The sequence below is a fragment of the Actinia tenebrosa genome, unplaced genomic scaffold, assembly GCF_029948245.1.
Source record: "Actinia tenebrosa isolate PJP-AT-01 unplaced genomic scaffold, QUT_ActTen_1.0 PGA_scaffold15__27_contigs__length_11533743, whole genome shotgun sequence".
Classification (NCBI taxonomy): Eukaryota; Metazoa; Cnidaria; class Anthozoa; order Actiniaria; family Actiniidae; genus Actinia; species Actinia tenebrosa.
The window spans coordinates 5929087-5937910 of NW_028292575.1; the positions used below are offsets into that span (position 1 = coordinate 5929087).

The 8824-nt window shown below is 37.9% G+C and overlaps 2 protein-coding genes across 9 annotated transcripts in view; both read left to right on the plus strand.

The window, feature by feature from the left end:
- Positions 1 to 8824, plus strand: part of LOC116302256 (uncharacterized) — a 52473-nt gene that overhangs the window by 35478 nt on the left and 8171 nt on the right. For 3 of the 4 annotated variants that reach the window (XM_089030516.1, XM_089030512.1, XM_089030515.1), the window contains 6 exons: positions 1473 to 1778; positions 1926 to 2009; positions 3224 to 3461; positions 3782 to 3829; positions 3932 to 3979; positions 4077 to 5183. In XM_089030516.1, coding sequence (XP_088886642.1) covers positions 1473 to 1778; positions 1926 to 2009; positions 3224 to 3461; positions 3782 to 3829; positions 3932 to 3979; positions 4077 to 4680 — 1328 coding nt within the window. In that variant the 3' untranslated portion in view covers positions 4681 to 5183. Of the gene's footprint in view, positions 1 to 1472; positions 1779 to 1925; positions 2010 to 3223; positions 3462 to 3781; positions 3830 to 3931; positions 3980 to 4076; positions 5184 to 8824 lie in introns of those variants that run through there. The other variant, XM_089030514.1, reaches the window with a different exon arrangement.
- LOC148910945 (uncharacterized) lies at positions 5480 to 8772 on the plus strand. 5 transcript variants are annotated; one of them, XM_089030545.1, is made up of 4 exons: positions 5480 to 5888; positions 6036 to 6053; positions 6315 to 6398; positions 7442 to 7686. In XM_089030545.1, exons 1-4 carry the CDS (start codon positions 5648 to 5650, stop codon positions 7474 to 7476), a joined length of 378 nt encoding a protein of 125 aa, XP_088886671.1. In that variant the 5' UTR covers positions 5480 to 5647; the 3' UTR covers positions 7477 to 7686. The 5 variants fall into 5 exon arrangements, with proteins under 5 accessions (XP_088886671.1, XP_088886672.1, XP_088886670.1 ...); XM_089030542.1 differs by having other exon boundaries at positions 5482 to 5888; positions 7523 to 8772; XM_089030546.1 differs by lacking the exon at positions 6036 to 6053.

Consider the following 8824-nt stretch of genomic DNA (forward strand, 5'->3'; position numbering starts at 1 on the left):
TTCGGGCTATTTCGATTTCTAAGACGACAACGTGACTATAAAATTTGCTTGATGTGTTGTTCTCTCATTGCAATTCAAAAAATATTCATTTGGTTAGTGATTTGGAATGTGATTTTTTTGAAATTTGAAAGTCCATAATAATTTTGATCAATTAAATTGATTTACGTTTTGTATATGTTTAATCGTTACAGCTAGAAAATTTAGTCCTTAATACTTTAATATGTTGATAAACGATTTCTCTTTAGTACGTCATAGAACTGACTCAGGCTGTCAAGCGTGCGTTAGAATAATTCAGTCATGTTGTTTCAATATATTCTCCGTTATCCTCAGGCTCACCATCATGGCCTTATGGTAAATATACTCTACTCAGACCGCTCAGATTGTCGCGCATGCGTTATAATAATTTAACGTTGTTTATATATATCCTCTATTATCCTCAGGCTCACCGCCCACATGGCCTTATGGTGAATATACTCTACTCAAGCCCAGGACAGGATGTCCTGCGGGATGGAATAACACGGGATATATTTACCAAGACACAATAGATACAAACCCAAGTAATAACAGATCACAAACTTTACACATCGATGGAGAAGTAGCTCGTAGCCACGTGAAAAGACATTTTTGCAGCAAGACAGAAAGAATGGGCAAAAATATCACCCAAGTTTGGCCATTAGGTCAGTCGATGTAGAAAAGTGTTAGCAGTTTTCGTTTACAAGCTAGTGTGCTTAAAAAATTATAGCCGATGCCAATCGGTAATCGATATCAGCCAGAGATGGCAAACTTACTATTTATATAGTCTTAGAGCTTATTTCACGGAAGCAGCACATGTAATCTTCAGTTCAATTCCTGTAAATGCTCAATCACAAATTTTTGATCACAAAGGCAATCCCGAGCTTATCCTTTCATATTTTTATCTTATAGGACAATTTTGTGTATACAGTCGCGTAAGCGAGACGTTGTATGGCATGACAAGTGGGTCGATTGTTATGTATGACAGGGGAAATAGCAACAAAGATAAATCTAAAATTACAAATTTTTTCGAGTTTTTTAAAAAGTTTTTCGGATTATACCAACGAACGACGTTGTATTTCACTTGTCAAACAAGTGGTAACAAAAAGAAGCCAATCTCGTTACCGAAAACCAAACCATTTTATCTGCTGCCTTATGGGTCACATGACTGTCAACAAGTCAAATGGATGGTAGCAACAACTGAATGGATCAAGTACCACACACGGAACTATATCAAGAAAAGCGGTAAACAGACGGATGGAACAGTGCCATATCATGAGATTGGGGACAGAAAGCATCAGGGAATCACCATGTTTTATTGCTATTATGAAAGTAAGTTGGATAAGCAAAATGCTTTACTATCTTAAGGTAGCTGACTACTATAGAAAAATGAAGCAAGTCCAAGGATTCAATCATTCATTATTCTTTAGGCTGCAAGTACATTCTGAGAGACAAGGAAGGTGTTTTCCAGTCCCCTGGCTTCCCTGATAAATACCCGAATGGACAGCTGTGCTCGTGGAGGATCATGGTCCCTGATAATCACACCCTACGTGTTCGCTTCACTAACTTCTCTTTGCGTGAAAACGACACTTTGAGATTTTCTAAAAGGATCAATGGAAGTCTTAGATCATGGTATACGATTCTCCTTCATTCAACGGTACCGTTTTCGTTATCAGCTGACAGTGGTGTACGGTTCGTCTTTCGTTCGGATGAATCAAACAACAGCTCCGGATTCAGAGCAGAATATCGTGTGTTTTTACCACAAGGTGGGTAAAGATACAAAAACGAGCAAAACGTATCCTGTTAGAACCATCTGCTTCGGCTACCTATTGCTCACTACATTCTCACTATCAGTTGACACGTGTTTCTGTTATCCTGTGTATAACTTGTGTTCTTGTGCTTATATCCCCTAGCTATAACTACGCCTACTGAAATACCTACAATGTCCACCGATACAACAACAATGGCGTCTACAACATCTTGGTCTGCACCGAGCGGTGAGTTGTAACATCTGGTACGAGGTATTGATGGTTTTCACGACGGCCATGTTGGAGGAACTTAACAAAAGAATTGCCAATGAATTCATTTGTTATATCCTCCAACATGGCCGCCGTGTCTTTTGTTATTTAATTCTCTTGGGAATGGTTGAAATCCATCAATACTGTTAGAAATAATAGTCGTCTTACACGCATCAAGTTAGAAGTTAATTTGTAATTAGGTGGGGTAATGTTAGTTAAGGAGAAGTAAAGTCTTGAAGACAGATTTTGACAATTAATACAAAATCTGTTGAGATCTTCCTGGTGGGAGAGGGGATGCCCAAAGATATTTGTCCCTCCCCCAAATAAAAAATAAATAGTTTACCCCAATTAAGAGGTAAAGGTTACTTTAACTATCTAGTTGAAGTTTACCCAAAGCAGCCGGCAACGCTTTCCTTTTCATTTTAGTTTCAGCCAAAATATCGGGTAAAGATTTTCATTAACCCAATATTTTGAGTTAAATTCAAATATCAATTGAGGGTAAGGCGATTTTTACCCCAAACAACTCTGGGTGTGTGATGACAATAGTTACTCATAGAAAGTTGAAACACTCTGAAGACAGGCGAGAATAGCAGTAGCAGTGTACTCAAGTTGTTGTGGAACTGACGACAGAAAACGCCTTTTACAACTCAACAACTTTACTTGAGACGTTGACTTCATTACAAACATGTCAGCACGAAATTCGATTCCTTAAGGGGTTACAATTTATTCCCCACCCGGGGAGGGTACTAATATCCTAGTCTCTTGGGGCTTCGTACCACTCGTCCTCCTTTCGTAACGTATTGGGCTGTAACACAAGTAAAGGAAGGTAATAATGTTGATATTATCACTATTTTCATTATTATTGACAACCGTTAGACGTATCCCGGTATAGGTAGAGTTAGAGCAAGTATATACAAGACCGACAGACGTACGATAACCGACAATTCTGGTAGTATCAGATACGATACCTTTAGCAGGAAGCCCACACCAATCATTTTAATGTAATTATTTTAGTTATTTTTTCTTAAAAGAAACTACATCAGACAAAAATAAAATAAAATAAAGTGAGCTACATACCCTTTTTTGCCACACTGGGCATTCAGGAAAAAACTATTGGCGCGTGTGGAGAACTAACCCGTACTGTAGATTTCCCCCTCATGTTCATAGCCTATATTCTTGCTGCATTCCTACAGTGCCTGTCACAACACTATCAACACCTTCCTCAACGCCTAAACCAAAATCAAGTACCATCGAGATAATTACGAAAACACCAACACCACAACTAAGATTTCAAGATGACAAGTCTAATGCAGAATCCTTGAAAGATTCATCTTTCAGCAGTGGAAAGAAAGGAATCGTTATCATCGTGATACCTGCAGTTTGTTTGCTGATTGGAGTTGTTCTTCTCATCATAATCATATATCAGTGCAGGTATGCTGGCTGGGTACGTTATGATGGAGGGTATATGGGTTCAAAACCCTTGTCGGACCAATACCATGATTCCTGGTCTTAAAATAACTGAGGAGAAGGTGCTGTTTTCGTAATTGCCCTTAACAGAAAGGAATTGAATGACAAACTGGGTGCTAATCAGGCTGCTGCTCAGAGACTGTGCAAAGCCTTTGGGTGGACAGAAATTGGGGATTTGCGAGCAAAACCATAAACGTTCTATATCTAGTACATGTTAAAGCTTTAATGGCTGTTTTCCATGATTTCGCACACTGATTGTGTAAAATTTGATTTCACTCATATAGGATCAGAAGAACAAGAAGAACAAGAAGCCGTGCCAGGAACTCAATGCGGTAGGATCTACTTTTCCTCAGAAAAATGTCGTTCAGAGTTTTTGTAGCAATTTGTGTTTGCGCATGACAAATATTCAGTTAACCACTTTCATTTTAACACAGAGATACTGAAGCAGCCGATCGTTCAGTAATGAATCCAACATACGATAGGTAAAAGTATAATTCATGCAGTAGGCTCTTCATCAAGCCCCAAAAATATATTTAATCGTTGTGTTAAAAATAAGGCGTGTTTCTTTTTATCCCGTAGAGGAGACGTCTTACTAAATGCACCTAATGAAACTGCCACAGCACTAAACATAGGTGACGACTCTAGTATGCACCAGTCCTTGTCACGCGACACACCGGAATATGAAAATATTGAATGCGAGAAATTGAACAAAGCGATTTCAAATCGAAATTCGAAAAACTCAGAAGCCAAGAAATCAGGGTCTGTTGAAGGCATTGACCACAATCCTTTGTACTTAGTATCTGAAATACATGATCCTAAAAAGAGATCATGTCCAAGCCAGTCAGAAACGAGGGAATCGGAGGCTGTTAAGGATAGTGGCCCTAATCCTTTGTACCATGTCTTAGAAGGACCTGATACTAATAATGGAATACCTGAAGACCAACCAACTTCAAAATCGAGGGAATCAGAGGCTTTTAAGGATAGTGGCCCTAACCCTTTGTACCATTTCTTAGAAGGACCTGATACTAATAATGGAATGCCTGAAGACCAACCAACTTCAAAATCGAGGGAGTCAGAGTCTGTTAAAGATAGTGGCCCTAATCCTCTGTACCATGTGTTAGAAGGACCTGACCCTAATAATGTAGGCCTGGTAGAAGATCCAACCTACGAGGATGTCGATTGAACTTTTGTACATCAAAGCTTTATTTAACATTAGCTGTCTTTGATCCAAGCCTTGGTATGCATGATGCATTGTGACTGTACTAATCAAAGTTTTCACATTTAAGAAGTGATACGGGTGATACATTTAAGAAGTTATAAGTTAGAAACCTGTTAGATAATTTGCTGCTATCAAAGTTATTAATTGGCCTTATTAGCCGTGTTAATTCAGGGTTGATTTCTAAGAGAACCAAAGCCTTTATAAAAAGGCTATACAGGACTAACAGTAATCTGACTTAGAACAACTTTAACCCTTGCGTTCCACAAGGAAACATCCTGGTTCCACCAGCAAAGTTTTGCAAAGCCTACAAGAACATCTGATTATGATAATTACTTTCTCCGCTCTCTATTTTAAAAGCATCAACTATTGACATCTTGATGCTAAAATATAAAAGGATATCATAACTATAGACCTACGTTGAAAGACATTTATGAATCAAACTGAATAAAAGAATGCATTTTAATGAACACTGTGGTCTGTAGTCTACAGTACGTCTTTTCTAGATATCTTTACGTTTCAAAAATTTGCATTTTTCTCTTTTTCATTTACGCTGGAACTGTGAAAATACCTTGAAACTGAAAATTTGCATAACGGAAGGTTACAGATACGCACTCACACTTTCTTGAGTGCAGCAGGGCTGAATAACGTACGCACATGCGCCAAATCATTAGTACAAGTAACATCAAAGCTTGTCCCAGAACCTGAATTTCTCCTGGTCAACACCAGGCAACGTAAAATGGTGCTGTCTATTATGAAAGTAAGTTACAAAAAGTAAACAGCTTTACATTTTAAAATTTAAATTTTATAGTCTAAAAATTATATTCATTATTCTTTAGGCTGCAAGTACATATTGAGAGACAAGAAAGGTACTTTCAAGTCCCCTGGATTCCCTGGTAAATACCCGGATGGACAGCTGTGCTCGTGGAGGATCATGGTCCCTGATAATCACACCCTACGTGTTCGCTTCACTAACTTCTCTTCGAATGAAAACGACTCTTTGAGATATTCTAAAAGGATCAATGGCGGTCCTAGATCGTGGCATACGATTTCCCTTAATACCACGGTACCCTTTACATTGTCAGCTGACAGTGATGTACGGTTCGTCTTTCGTTCGGATGAATCAAACAACAGCTCTGGATTCAGAGCAGAATACCGTGTGTCCATACCACAAGGTGAGTAAAGATGCGAACTTATGATTGGTGGTTGGAGCTCGAGTACAAAGTATCCTTTTTGAACAGGGACGAATTTGTTTTGACTATTGCTCACTCCATTTTCACTATCTGTTTGTATAACCTATGTTATTGGTCTTATATTCCTAGCTACAACTACACCAAGGGGTGAGTAAAATTTGCCGGATATCCTGTTAGAAAATGATTCTAAGACAATAATAACTGCTAGAGCAGTGATTATGATGTTAATTTCCCAAAGTTTGCCACAGCGGAAGTAATACTAGTTAGCTTTTCACCTCCATTCCACGAGAAGCTCGATTTTGCAGTGGTTCCCAGAGAACTAAGTGGCTCAGTCCGATATTCACTTCGCTTTCGACGAATAATTGTTAAAAATAATCTGAGTGTGTTCTTGTTCTTATATATCCATAGCTTTAACTACGCCTACTGAAACCCCTACAATGGCTACCGATACAACAACAATGGCGTCTACAACATCTTGGTCTGCACCGAGCGGTGAGTAAGAATTGATTGGTTAAAAGTTAGAAAATGGTCTTTCACGTAACAAGTAAGATCTATATGTTAAGTGTATGCTACATCGAGTGTATAAGCAGATTAAAAAATCTGCCTCAGTTGGGTTCTCGCGGGACTCGAACCAAGTAAGAACTAATTTGTAATTAGGTGGGATATTGGTAGCTAAGGAGAAGTGAAGTCTTCAAGGAAAATTTTGAAAATTAATTCAAAATGTGTTAATGTCGATGAACCTTCCGGGGAAGAGGGGATGCCAAAGGTATCTAATACCTCAAATAAAATATAAAGAGATGATAAAATAAAGGGTAAATGTTACTTAATTATGTAGGTGAAACTCACCCAAAGCAGCTGGTAACATTTACCCTTTGAATTTAACTTCAAGCAAGGTGTAAATGATCACCTGTAATACGCTTCACCCAAAATATGGGATAAAGATTTTTAACCTAATATTTTGAGTTAAATTCAAATATCAGTTGGGGGTAAAGCGAATTTTACCCCAAACAACTCTGGGTGTGTGATGACAATAGTTACCGATAGAAAGTTGAAACACCCTGAAGACAGGCGATAATAGCAGTGACAGTGTACTCAAGTAAAGGAAGGTAAAACATTAGTATCATAAGGTAATTGTTGATAATGCCCGAATCCGTCGGATTCGTAAAACATTTATTCATATCCGAATCCGCAAAAAAATTGATAGTTGAATGTTATGTTATCGAATTGTGTTTTACAAATTTGTGGCGTTTTTTTTTTTTTTTTTTGATCCACACTCTATAGTGAGTAAAAATCGAACTCCGGACAAAAGAAATGAATAAATCCGAAATCTGCCGCATTTGCAGGATGCGCCAATCCGTTAAAATTTTACTCTGAATCCGAAATCGGGACTAAATTATTTGCGAAACCCGCCAATCCGTAGACCTATATTCACTCCCCCTTCCTCCCTTTAATTCCCCCTTGTAGTGACACTGCTTTCATAGGAAGCCCACATCAATCATTTTAATGTCATTATTTTAGTCATTTTTTCTTAAAAGAATCTAGATCAGAAAGAAGAAAACATATGAAGTGAAGTACGTACCCTTTTTTCTCCACATTGAACCACCACACTCATCCAGGCCAAACCACTGATAGAGGACCATGTGTACCAGGCCTCTTGAACAGAAGAACTCGAAGTCACGCAACGTACAAATATGGACCAAGCTACTTTAAGATCTCTTGTAAATGCACTCTGACAACTAAAGAAAGAACATCATTAAATTATTTACGTACCCTTTAAGAACGTGGTGTTAAAGTGTTATTCTTTTTCATTTGTTCAATAGAGGCTTTGCATCATCACGTGTCGGTGCCCATAATAGCCTGGACTGCCTGGACTGCCTGTGGTTAGATGGCAGACTAATGAAGTCCCTGTGCTCTAGGGAATTGAATTCTTTCTTAGGTATTATTCCTGCAAATCTAACATTGCTGCCGTCACGTGGTGGTGCAAAGCCTTGATTGATGAGTTGCAAGCATTTCCAAGAGAGTCAAAAGACAAAATTGAATTGTTATTAAATTCAATCCTAATTTAGCATATGTTGAGTTTTGCGAAGGAAAAGAACGATCGAGAAAAAACAAAATACGTAATGCAATTTAGTTGTACCGCTGGACTGATCAGTTTATAACACAAACTTATAGGTGGATTGGGTAACTAGTCAACTCCCATTGCATTGAAGTTGAAGAATAATAGAATAAAGGATAAGATAAAACCGAAAAGGACGCTATGTGATGGCTTTCTAGGTAACAGTCACAACCTTTGAAATATTTCTGGATCAGCAAGGGTGACGACATTTTAGTGTTGAAAGAAGCTCTAGCTATTAGAAGGTGACAAATGGTATTTTTTTACTACTACACGTTTCATTTTCTCAAGTGAAAGAGATTCTATCTTTCTGTCATCAAATGTGGCTGAAGTGATGCGACGGTGCATGTATTGCGTTATGATTTCATTATTTTCAAAGACAAAAGCTTAATTAGAATGTTGGTTTAGAACATTTAGTATTGAAAACGTTTCATGAATCCATGACAAATAAGCCACAAACACAAAGGTGGCAGCTTTTCAAAGCCATCTTATAGAAATTTATCTTCCGCACACATTACTGAATCTTCTCTCTCATTTACTTTACTTTTTTTTCTTTTTTTCCCTTTTCGTTTCTTTATTGTAATTAAACTGTTAGTTTTTCATTTATTTATCTTCTTATTTAATTGTAAATCTTCATATATTTATTTAATGTAATATATCGCCTACCGCCTAGATTAGTCTAGTGCTATTTGACGGAGGGTGATAAATTGTGTAAATATAGACATTCTTTTGTAAAATAAACTTGAAACTGACGATACCGCCTTATTCTACTGCCACACGAGCCCTCCCCCCCCCCCCCCCCCCC